This window comes from Scleropages formosus, chromosome 20 (genome assembly GCF_900964775.1).
Source record: "Scleropages formosus chromosome 20, fSclFor1.1, whole genome shotgun sequence".
In the NCBI taxonomy this organism is placed as follows: domain Eukaryota; kingdom Metazoa; phylum Chordata; class Actinopteri; order Osteoglossiformes; family Osteoglossidae; genus Scleropages; species Scleropages formosus.
In genome coordinates this window covers 19,378,129-19,390,672 of record NC_041825.1, presented here as the reverse complement: position 1 = coordinate 19,390,672, position 12,544 = coordinate 19,378,129, and the positions used below count along the sequence as shown (strand labels likewise).

The following is a 12,544-nucleotide window of genomic DNA, read 5'->3' as shown; positions in this document are numbered from 1 at the left end:
CTGCACTTGAGTCCAGCCTCCTCCGTGTCCTCTGTTTGCCATGACAGCTGGAGTAGGGGAACTGTTTTGTGTTTCAAATCAACCTTGTGGAAGGGTCATGTACGGTGTAAATGTTCATGCACTGTAACTTCATGAGCTTCCCCAGATATAGCCTTTATTCAGCCACTACTCTGGCATTGTATTTGCTTGTTTGTGTATCTAAGGAGAAAAAAAAATGGTAGGAGGGTATCAGGACTTGTCTATCCTATGTTTTATGCATCTGCTGATGAACCTCAGTGCAGCAAGTGGTAGGTAACAAACTAGGTTTACTTGAGTCACACGTCTGCAGCTGTGTCTCTTTCTCTTAATGTAATGCACAAATTGTACTTTTGCTAAGATGTACGTCGCTTTGGACAAAAGCGTCTGCTGAATGAATAATGTAAATGTAATGTAAACGTAAGGGTCTGCTAAATGAATAAATGTAAATGTAAAATGTAAAGTAAATGTCCAGTATTAATCAATGTTTCCAGGTGTCATATCATACACTGTTCTGTGACTGTAACATAGGTGAGAAATCATGTGCTGGACCTTTCCAAGACAATGTGTCTCTGTCCCAGATCAACTTCGTGTGGTCAGCATTCCCAGCACTGTGTGTGTGTGTGTGTGTGTGTGTGTGTGTGTTGGTACTCTGCTGAAGGTTTTTACAGTGGGACCTTGGATTCAGACTTTTTGTAAGGTTGTAAGATGATGGCATGAAGCACTATGCTCCCTGCTGCTTCTCCAGTGTATTTTCCTGTGCAACTTTATGTTTCATTTTCATGCCAGCAGAATGGCTCTGGACAAGCGGCACATAAACCCAGTACAGGCTAAGCTGTGTTATACTGACATCTTGTGACATTTCCAGGGATCCAGGATGGTAGAAGGACTTGCGATTCATTACATTTCATATAGTTTTAATGGAAAATTTTCCTCTTTCATCATTTAAACATTTTAAATGCTTTGTTTGGATGTCTTCTTAGATTTAATAGCTTTTCATTTGTGTTTCAAAAAGTAAATGATAGCAAGCACACACACTGGCTGAAATCACTTGTCCCAAGTAGGGGACCCCAAGCAGGACTAGAGAGCAGGACCTGGCCAAGCCCATTGTGCCACTGCATCACCGCCCGCCCCCTCCCCTGCAAATGATAATGATTTATACTTTTTTAATTAAAAAGTAAATTCAATAGGTTCATCAGGAGGGTGTTGGCCAATGCAAATTTGCAATGGGAACTATTTCAGGACAAGGGTATTGTTAATCAGTAAGGCCGTATTATAATTGTATTTGTTGGAACGACAGGCATTTACAGTGCAGGCCTTTTATTTACTTACTCAGGCCAAGCTGCAGTGTTCCTGGGTCAATCCCAAGAAGTGCAGACAAAAAAGCAGAGTAGCCCCATGATCAGAGGCAAGGCAACCAAAGTTAAATACCCTCACACGCTCATGCAGAGCTTACGCTAAGGGCAGTGTGCACTCAGCAATTCACTAAATGTACATTTCATTGCAAGAGAGGAAGAAACCCTGAAGAAGCTCAGGTCAGCTGTGATCACACAGCCTGTGCCACATCAGAACTCACAAACCTGGAGCCACATCACAGTGCTGTCTTTTAAACCATCACACTACCTGTAATTTAAAATGATAAGAGAAAAAAGCCACAGGAGCTGTCGAATTAATCGCGGAACACAAAGGTTGCTGGAACTCAGTAATTCTGATGAGCAAACAGAGGAAGATCTCCGTTACCAGAATCCAGGGTTGATCTACATTTCAAAGTCCGAAATGTAAAAGAAGCTTAGTAAAGTATTAACTTGAAAACAAAACACACTTCTTTCCAAAATCGGCACACCTTCACCACAGGAATTAGCAAACACCCTGAACTGCATGTAGGATATTTTCTGCATTTGGTGTCCAGGATCTCAGCGAAATGACTTTGATGGCGCAGAGTACCATTGACACATAGGAAAACTGGGCTGCCATTGGCAGAAAATTTTACTTATTCCTTTCTTCCCTAGTCATGAATTTCCCAGAATCACCAGGTTTCTTTTCCAAAACCCATGATGCACCCAGACAAGAATTTAACTGGATCTCAGATCTCTTAAAATTTTAAAAATTAACCCCTATTGATTATATCGGTGCTCTCTGGGAAGGTAAGACCAATTCATTGTTTGCAGATGTGACGCTTGAACAGTTAGTGAATTGTTGGCCTTTGGTCTCTCTATAATTGGGGGGTGCGGTGGCTCAGTGGGTTTGACCGGGTCCTGCTCTGCGGTGGGTCTGGGGTTTGAGTCCCGCTTGGGGTGCCTTGTGATGGACCGGCGTCCCGTCCTGGGTGCGTCCCTTCTGCCCTGTGTTGCCGGGTTAGGCTCCGGCTCCCCGTGACTCCGCATGGGACAAGCGGTTTCAGACAGTGTGTGTCCATAATTTTTTCCTTTAATTATACAAGCAAAAATGTAATAATAGACATGTGCCACAATTTATTTGCCCCGGCAGGCTCTGTAAAAGTTAAATAAGCAAATGAACAATAAAGTAAAAACTGCCTTGTAGGACTTTTAACATTTTTATTAACTTTAAGCTACATTAAAATTAAAATTGATTTAAAATAATTGAAAATTAAAATCTTAGTCAATGCCGACCGAAAACGGTGCATGTACCTAAATTTTGGACACAGAAACCCTATTTCCCATGACAAGTTTTAATAGCTTGTTGCATTCTGTACATTTCTGTTGCAAAACATTGTGTGAATGCACCCTAACCTCACCGCTCTCTGCTCTGACAATGTCTCCTGTGGACTGCTGTAGTTCCTTCAAGGCTGGAACTATGTCCTCATATGGCATTAGATGAAAACCTTGGCGTTCACTGCGTGGACTGCCAGGACTATAGCTCCTTCCTTGATCCAGACTCACATCAAACTGTTTAAGCCGTGAAGATCAGGATGGCCTGTCTGTCCTTCCTCTCAATGGTAATGAATCACTAAAACTCAGTGGTGGAACAACCTCCTGTTTTCTGAATCTCTGCGCCTCTTCAAGAAAGAGCTCCAAACCTACCTGTTCAGATCGCTGCTGATCACTGCATTCTGAGATCACGTCTCATCAGAATGCCTGGCACCACTGCATACATAATTGCTGTACAATTATCGGAATACACTTACTCTCTGACTTGTTGGATGATAACTTGTGAAAATGGGCATGCTAAGCCTCACCATTGTTTACACTGTTCGCCCTTTGATGCACTATTTTTTAATGAAGGTGCACTTAAGTGGTTATATTTATGGTACCATTTTATATGGTTACAGTCTCTGTGCTCAATCTAATATACACATTATATCTGTTCAATTATAAGGCACTTTAGGAAAATGACACAAAGAATAAATATAGACGTTATTAACCATATCTTTTACTATGTAACTTGGTTTTCAAAGTAAACAAAACTATCACAGTTATTGAATGAATCTGCCCCATTTTCCCCTTAAGGAGGCATCTGGATAGCCATCTGTGTAGAAGAAATTGAATTTTATTAATTTTATGCAGGGTTTCCCTCCTCTTTATGTTATCTTCACTTCAGCTTTCATATCTTAATTTTCAGCACATCTTTATTTCAGATGGAAGGCTTTTGGAATTCAGGTTATATTGAACTCCACTCGGTTCTGCAGAAAAATAGTAATAACAATAATGAGTTGCTGTCTGATAGTGTTCTGTCATACGAAGAAATGTAAAAACACACTGCATTGTGTCACATCATTGCAATCCTACAGAATGGTTAGCGTGATGTAAAATAGCAGAATGAAAATTATTCATTTAGAGTGATTCTCAGTAATCTCACCTTCATAGCATTGTGGAATCCTCAGTATCCCATTAATACACTGGCTAGTTACAGGATATCCACAGGCCTTCTCCTTGTTTTTACAGTACACAGCCACCACCTCTGAATGCAGGATTTTGTTGGGTTTCAGATTCTCAATCCATATCTTCTGTCCATTGTAGAATATTCGCCCTCTTTCGATGTCAACCCTGCACGGGGCTGGAAAAGTACGTGGAAACTTGCTTAATGTTTATCATTGTCATGCTCATCATTGTTCTTTCTTCATTAAAGCCCCCCATTTACAAAAAGCCTGGGTTATCTTATGGCAGCTGAGAGAGTTTGGACTTGCCTCTGCACACTGGCATTGTGGACCACTGTCCAGTTTTCTGACACTCAATTTCCACCGGTCCGTCCAGAATGTAGTCTACTTTGCACCCATATTTCACTTTCTCCTTGTAGCTATGTTCCCTTTTCACTGCGAAGGATATGAATCCGTTTTCTATGCCAGGGGGAACTGGGCACGTGACAACTGCAATGTAACACAGAAAACATGTTAACAATAAATACCTTTCCCTATATCTTTTACCACTTATGGAATGCAGGCTATACACACACACACACACACATTTTCAGAACTGCTTATCCCATACGGGGTCATAGAGCCAACCCGGTAACACAGGGCATAAGGCCAGAGGGGGAGGGGACACACCCAGGATGGGATGCCAGTCCGTCACAAGGCACCACAAGCGGGACTTGAACCCCAGACCCACCGGAGAGCAGGATTGTGGTCCAACCCACTGCGCCACCGCACCCCCCCGCAGGCTATACACTCACGGATATTCTTTACATATGTAAGAACCTCCCTCTATTTCGGAAAGCGTAAAGTTTGTCACCCTATCTAGTGCCCTTTGCAAATGGATGAATGTTTCAGTGGCCACTTGTGTCATAACTGTGATGACATGACCAATCATAGGGGTGTGACACCTGTTGCTATTCATAAGCAAAGAACAGTATTCAGATAGGCTTGCTTCAAGAATCTACAATTCCTCGACTCTTATTGCTTGCTCTGCTTTGGACAAAGGTTTCTGATATAAACTGTAATTACATTATTTTACAGTGCAACTGCAGAAAGAGTGTTCTTAATTAAAATTGTTGGCTTCTGATCTTTCCCATTTTTGGTAATACCATTTCAACAGAGCCTTTTATTGGACCTGTGTAGTTACCTTTATACTTGTTTGTAATTTATGAAAGGAGATTTTACATCTGAGAAGACATGGTGATAATGCAGACAGAATGAAAAGATTCCTTTAAAATCATCTCACTGTCACGCCCACACCCACCGGCTCAGCGATAGCACCTGTTGCCGATTAGCACGGTTCGGTATAAAAGCAGTGCCGACATGGCAACGGGTGCAGAATCTACATTGCCCTTCCGTAGGCTTGTACATTCAGCGTCTTGCTTTCCCAGTACCCAGTACCCAGTACCCAGTAACCTATTCTTGGTTTACAGTTCCTCGGATTGACCTCGGATTGTTTACCGGTTTCTTGAGCATTGCTTCGTCCCTCACAATGACGTTCGCTCCTCGGAAGATCCTCGCAGGTCCCCGACCTCAGTCTTTGATTGCTCCCGTGTTTTGGTACAACAGCACCCACACTTGGGTCCAAACCCTACCTCCCATCTCCTGTCTGCGACCATGACACTCACAGTTTAATGACACATTCTTTGTTCTTTACTTACACCGGCATTCTGGAGCCTTGGTCCAGTTCCCATTAGCTGTGCAGAACCCTATCTCATTGCCGAACAAAGCTTGTGGAGGCAAGCATTCGTACGTCACACTGTCGCCAAACGCCGTTGTGTTGTCTTTCGACTTCTTGTGATGAATGATTTTGCCATATTTTGGTATTTCAGGTAAACCACAGGTTACCACTGGAGAAAGAAGGACATTGTGAATATGATGAATTACCTTTAGGCAGCTGAAAAATGTATTTATAGTATGTTTCTTTCTTTAATCTGCATAGTTCTCTTGTGTACACTGTCCATGGCAAATTTTCACACTTTTAATTTATGTACTCAAGTAATACTGTTTGATGGCAAGTAGCAAGAAGACAACCAAGTCTGAGCATGGACCCTGCTATAGCACCCTGTCTAGCCTAAAAAAAAATGCAGTATTTAAGATGTGTAAGGATCGTAATTTGCATTGCCTATATTATTATTATTATTATTATTATTATTATGTGATAATAGTTACAACACAATAATATCATTAATAATAATGTATTATTAATAATCATTGTCTTTTTTTTGCATTTTCTCCTCCCTGCACTGGTGGTCAATAAAATACTGAATAACACACTTACCTTCACAAAAGGGCAGAGCATTGCTCCAGGTGCCGTTTTGTAGGCATTCACTATTATTAACACCACGGAGGACATACCTGCAAAACACAACATCTACCACCTGTCTTACAAAAATGCTTTGGTATAGTACATGACAGATATTTTGGTCTGGAAAAAGACACAAAGCAAATTAGCCCCAGGGAAGTAGATCTTATGTAACTATGAATCTACTACCTTGCCAAAATTTTATGTGCAAAATGAACTTTAATGTTAATGCTGACTTTTACTAAATGTCTAGTCTTACGGATCACTCTTACCCTTCATTGCAGGTGAAGTTGATGACACTCTGGAACGATATGTCAGTAAAGTGGATTTTTCCATTCATCAGGGGCCCAGGGACATCGCACTGTTTAGCTGCACATTTCATTTGACTCAGGTTACTATACTGTCTCATAGTAGTTGGCGAAACAAACATCCTAATCATCCTCTAATCACGTCATCCTAATCATGTTGTAACTCTGTGCATTGTTTTTTTTTTTTTTTTAAACACGGAATCTTGTTGACATACTGTTGATCCCTTGCAGTAAACAATGCTGTCAAAATCATCACAACAGGCCACTAAAGTAGAATACCTGGCAGTATTTGTATCGATATTCGAAAAGGATAAGTTCGCACTTGGGGGTGGGATTCATCCACTCACGTTCACACTTGAGGGTGGGATTCGTCCATTTTCCATTGGAAGTGCAGATAATTTTGCGGGACCCTGCAGAGGGGACGTAACCACGCTTGCAGGCAAGGAACACCTCCGCCCCAGGCTCATAGACTCGTTGGATGCCAGTTTGGTCTATGGTGTCAGGTAAAGGGGGCCGACCACACACTGCAAAAGCACACACACACACACACACACACACACACACACACAAACGCACACAAATAATATTGGAATGGACTGTGACCTCTCTTAACCACGTGATTTAAAACCACGTTCAACCATTTTTACTTTATATCTGGCTGAGTGTAAGCACATTACATATATGCCACGAAATGTAATTTCCAAATTCACCGAGACCCACAATTTGAGAACGAGTCAGCAGGGATTACACAAATAATGATGGTGATCACATTAATATGATAGTCAAAACAAGGTCACTCTTCTTACAATGGAAACACGGCACACTCATCTATTACACACTCGTTTCCCTTCCTGTAAGACCCCCGAGTGCTCCTGACGGTACATTCCAGAAAGTGAACATTACCTTTTCCCGGTGTCACCGACGTGAACAAGGACAAGTGACAAAGCAGAAACAAGTGAAGGCTTGGAGACATCTTTTCGTGGTGGTCAGAGAAGACGTTCTACTCAGAGCTGCGTGTGGGGAGGTATATAAAGCTCTGCTGAACACACTTTGCAGAGCAAACAGATAACAGCTGTTGATTTTGCAAAATTAGCCAACACTGGAAAAGTCCTTGGGCTGAATGTTTAACCCCTTAAATTCTTGGCATCACAAGAATCAAATTCTGCTTCCTTCACATTGCATCACAACACACACGTATGTATAAAGCAGAAATAACACCTGACAGAGAAATATTCTAATATTTGTGTTGTTACAACACACATGAACACATGGAGGTGTTGCAATTTCACTGAATGAGTAAACAGCAAGTGGTTAAATGTTTTTTGTTTGTACATTTTTACATAGTACAAAGTGTTCTTTGTATAAAACGTAAAAATAGTGCTTTTATATCACACTGTTATATATTTAAGGTAGTACAGTCCTTTAAAAATACAAGGAAAACAATTCTTTGAGATGTAATAACACTACTAATTGCCTACCTGGTAATTTAAATTAACTTGTATAGATTCAAAATCCACGTAATCACATATTTATGAAGAGCTGAACGTTAACTTTCAGTGGGTAACTAAGACAACACACAGCTGGTGCCCTGGAGCTTTTAATGGAGGTCAAACTGAAAACCTCTCTTTATTAAACTCTGAGAAAATTTTTATTAACGCGCACTGTCAGTAATGTAGTACAATGCGCTTTCAAAAAAGGTTGCATCACGTTTTTGAAGAATGATCGTTTGACGGTTTACTTATTATTGCCATCTCCTTGACGACCGCCTACTGAGGGAAGAAACAAGAAAAAAAAACACTCAGCGCTTATCAAAAGCCCTGCTGCTCTGCACCTCTGTCCCATCCATGCAGCCACTTCACTCTGACAAACTGCCACATAAACGTCATCAGTTGTGATCCACTAAAGAAACAACAAAATAGCCTCCTACCGGTTATTATGATGAAGCTACAGTCACAAAGACTTCAGGCAGAAAGATATTGTTTACAAGGATATTGCTTGAGCATTGTATGGACTCAATAAAATATCCAGTTTCACAATGACTTAAAACTCACTCTAACAAAATGCACTCAACTCAAGAATTATTGGCACCTTTAAAAATGAATGTATGAAAAGAATAAAACAAGAAACGGGTGATATCCCGGCCTTAAACATTTGGCGAAGGCATTTACTTTTCCTCTACCACAATATTTTTTCAAATATAAGCAATTTTCCTGAGTAGTGCATTTTTATTTTCCTGCAAAACATGGATTTCAAAATTATTGGCACCCCAAAGAATAGTATTTCCAAAAAAGTAAATAAACTGACATCTTTTACATAATTCTAAGGGGGAGGGGGGCTATGGTGGTGCAGTGGCACAGCGGGTTTGGCCTGTGCCTGCTCTTTGGTGGGTCTGGGATTTGAGTTCTGCTTGGGCTTGGGGTGCCTTGTGATGGACTGGTGTCCTGTCTTGGGTGTGTCCTCTCCCCCTCTGGCCTTGTACCCTGTGCTGCTGGGTTAGGCTCTGGCTTGCTGTGGCCCTGCTTAGAACAAGTGGTTTCAGTCTCTGTGTGTGTGTGTGTGTGTACAAAGTTCTATGTTTTTATTTGCTCTCAGTCTCAGGCTGTAGAAAGTTTGTGGCTTACAAATAAGCAACCCAGCTAGTGTGGACCATGGGCTTCATACATGTATTCACACACACACACAAGTTGATGAAATGATCACATTTGGAGACTGGAAGGGTCCTCGTGTATACACTAGGGCTGCTCTCCAATCCCTCTTCCATTACCCCTCCACTTTGCACATGCCTGGGACCTTCCATCGTGCTGAAGGGTGTTCCAGTTTGTAGTTGGCAAAATTTCATGGAAAGGCGGCCCCTCCAAGGCACTCTCCAGTGAAACATGCATGCAAATATTCTGAGAGAGGGGATATTGAACTTAAAAGTGCAAATTTTGTGGTGTGTTAATACAGCTATAAGACTGCTGCATATGTATCTGTTTTTTTTGTTTTTTTTCTGTGAAATTAGTGGGTAAGGGGCAGGTTTGATCCACAGTAAGCCTATGTAGTCTATGTCAGTCTATGCAGTCTATGTCAGTCTATGTAGGGTTTGCATGGTGTCCCCCTGTTTGTATGAATTTTGCATGGATTTTGCATGGTGTCCCCATCTTTAGGATTTTGTTAGACAAACAGCAGTTTATTATTGATATTATGCATGTTGTAAAAGAGATATTATTATACAACTACAATAAAACACAATTTTAAATGTAATCATGTTCAAAAATTGTAACAGCTATGGTCACAGATTTGGGGAAAATAAGTAATGTGGGTTCCTCAAGGCATCTAGGCTGTGTGATTAGGGGCAGGTTTGATCCACAGTCAGTCTATGTAGGGTTTGCATGGTGTCCCCATGTTTGTATGGGTTTTCTTAGGTTGCTCTGGTTTCCTTCCGCAGTCCAAAGACATGCCTCAGCTGAACTGGTGACTCTTTATTGCCCTTTATGTGTGTGAGTGAGTAAATAAGTATGTGGTTAACCTGCAGTGTTCCAGTGTCGTGTCCAAGGTATATGTTGCGTTATGCCCTGTTACCAGCCACTTCTGGAGTCTTCTTGCCAAACTGAAACTGTTTTATAATAGTTTCAAATTAAATTTTGCTTTTGCTCATTGTGGCCTTTGGGTTCTATTGTTATAACACATATTGTTGGGCTGGATGCCATGGTGTGGCAATCAAGCCAATACAAATTAATAACTAATACAAAAAAACACATAAGGTGTATCCTTTTTTGTTAATGCTTAATTTAGGAGTTTTTGAGACAAGTGTTTATCAGATATCTTTACAAATTTTATAGCTTCTCACAAGACATTGTGGTATGGTATGGTATGGTATGGTATGGTATTCTACAGCAATTATGAACAAAGAATAATTAAGTATCAGAATGTAATGTCATGCTAAGGACATGGTCTTTTTGCCTGAAGGTTGCTGGGTCAAACTCCACTCTACACTGCTGCAGTAGTACCCTTTTGCAAAGCAATTACACTTAATTACTCCAAAAAGAATACCCTGTCTGCAAGACATTTTGGACTGAAATGTCAGCTAAGCGAGTAATGAGTAACATTTTTCACAACTCAAACAATAAATGCATAAGAAGTGTAAATAATGTTGAAATGCATGATGGTACATTGCAAATGGCATTGAAGGAAGTGGAGACAGAGCATTTCCTTTGTACCGAGTGAGGATGTAGACAGGAAATTAGAATGAACCATATCAGAATGGATCATGCTCAAGTCCTCAGTCATGGAAGCAGCTGCCAAAAGCTATGGTTTTAGGGTATTATCCTACATTAATCCATTTAGCCAATGCTTTTCTCCAAAGCAACTGAAAATGTTACATTACTTAGCCAGGTAATTTTTTACTGGAGTAAGTTAGGGTAAGTACCTTGCTCAAGTGTACTACAGCCAGAGGCAAGATTCAAACCTGCAATCTTTGGGTCCAAAGACAGCAGTGCCAACCCCTAGACTACCAGCTGTCACGCCCAGATGAATGTAAAATTTAGGTAAAGTATTATTCTGAAGAAGAAGGCCTTCCAGGCAATGTTAACGAGGGGATCTCCTGACTTGGCTGAAAGGTACCATCAGTCCAAAAGGACTGTAGTGAAGGCTGATGCTGAAACGAAAGCTTGGGCATGGGAGGAGTTTGAGGAGGCCATGGAGAAAGACTGGTGGCCCCAAGTTTGTTCAGGAGAGGAAGTGTGACTCTTCCCAGGCTGTGCCAAACAAGGGTGCTAACGTGTTGACCATTCCTGAGAAGATTGTTGGGTGGTGGAAGGAGCACTCTGAAGAACTCCTTAACCCAGTGAAAATACTCTCCTTTTAGGGGGCAGTGTCTGGCATCTCTGACAGATTAAATCCCATCACCGTCCCTTAGGTGACTATGGTGGTGCGAGGCCTCCATAGTGGAAGGGCTGAAGGGGTGTATCAGATTCGTCAGGAGATGTTAAAAGCAGTGGACAAGGTTGAGGTCATATGGCTCACACACGCTTTCAATATTACATGGAAGGTGGGTAAAGCACTTCTGGATTGCCGTTCTGAAGTGATGATGCCTATATTTAAGAAAAATGGACTGTACGGTGTCTTTCGACTACAGGAGGATTACACTCCTCAACTTCCCTGGTAAAGTCTATGCCACAGTACTGGAAAGGGGACTCTGCCTAATAGGTGAGCTTCAGATTCTAAAGGAACAATGTTGATTTGTTCATGACCATGGAGCAGTAGACCAGCCCTTCTCCAAGCAACTTCAGAGAGCATAAGAATTCACAAATCCAGTCTATATGTGTTTTGAAAATTTAGGAAAGGCACTTGACTGTGTTCCTCGGCATGTGCTGTGGGAGGTACTGCAAGAATATGGTGTGTAGGGGGTGCTGATGTGTGCCATCTAATCCCTGTATGAAAGCAATGTCAGTTGTGCCAATTTTCTCTCCATTAAGTTCAATCTGTTTGATATGGGCGTTGGACTCTGCCAAGGTTGAGTCTTGTTTCCACTTCAATTTGTGATTTTCATGAGAAGGTTATCAAGGAGCAGCCAAGGCTTTGAGGGTGTCCAGTTGGTGGGGCTAAGGGCATTATCTCTGCTTTATCCGGACATTGTTGTCCTCTTGGCCTCATCTGAGTGTGACTTTCGGCGTGCACTTGAATGGTTTGCTGCCGAGTGCGAAGCAGCGCGTATGACTATTAGCACCCTTAAGTATAAGGTTATAGTCTTCTCCTGGAAAAGAGTGGATTGCTGTCTCCAGGTGAGGAGGGAGCAACTGCTTTTAGTGGAGGAGTTAAGTATCAAGTATGTCTCACAGCACCTGGGCAGCACAGTGGCACAGCAAGTAGTGCTGCTGTCTCCCAGCCCCTGGGTGGTACAAGAGGATGTGGGTTTGATCCCTGCTCAGTCTGTGTGGAGTTTGTATGTTCTCCCTGTATCTGCATGAGTTTACTCTGGCTGCTCTGGTTTTCTCCCATAGTCCAAAGACCTGTTGTTCAGGTTCATCCATAGTGTGTGAGTGACACAGAGATTGTCTTACACTA

General features: G+C 41.7%; 1 protein-coding gene across 1 annotated transcript; it reads right to left on the bottom strand.

Moving 5' to 3' along the window:
• Positions 1-3,383: 3,383 nt before the first annotated feature.
• LOC108939838 (beta-2-glycoprotein 1-like) lies at positions 3,384-7,541 on the bottom strand. Its single transcript, XM_018761482.1, has 8 exons — positions 7,403-7,541; positions 6,847-7,023; positions 6,464-6,560; positions 6,168-6,244; positions 5,548-5,736; positions 4,160-4,339; positions 3,832-4,029; positions 3,384-3,655 (listed from the first exon to the last, which is right to left on the bottom strand). The coding sequence occupies exons 1-8, from the start codon at positions 7,470-7,472 to the stop codon at positions 3,591-3,593; spliced, it is 1,053 nt and encodes a 350-aa protein (XP_018616998.1). The 5' UTR covers positions 7,473-7,541; the 3' UTR covers positions 3,384-3,590.
• Between the last annotated feature and the right edge of the window lie 5,003 nt (positions 7,542-12,544).

Coding starts and splice junctions, on each gene's coding strand:
- LOC108939838 (XM_018761482.1), bottom strand. CDS start 7,472: ATGTCTCCAAGCCTTCACTTGTTTCTGCTTTGTCACTTGTCCTTGTTC. Junction 7,024..7,402: donor GTCGGTGACACCGGGAAAAG/GTAATGTTCACT, acceptor GTGCTTTTGCAG/TGTGTGGTCGGCCCCCTTTA. Junction 4,340..5,547: donor CAAGGCTCCAGAATGCCGGT/GTAAGTAAAGAA, acceptor GTTACATTGCAG/TTGTCACGTGCCCAGTTCCC.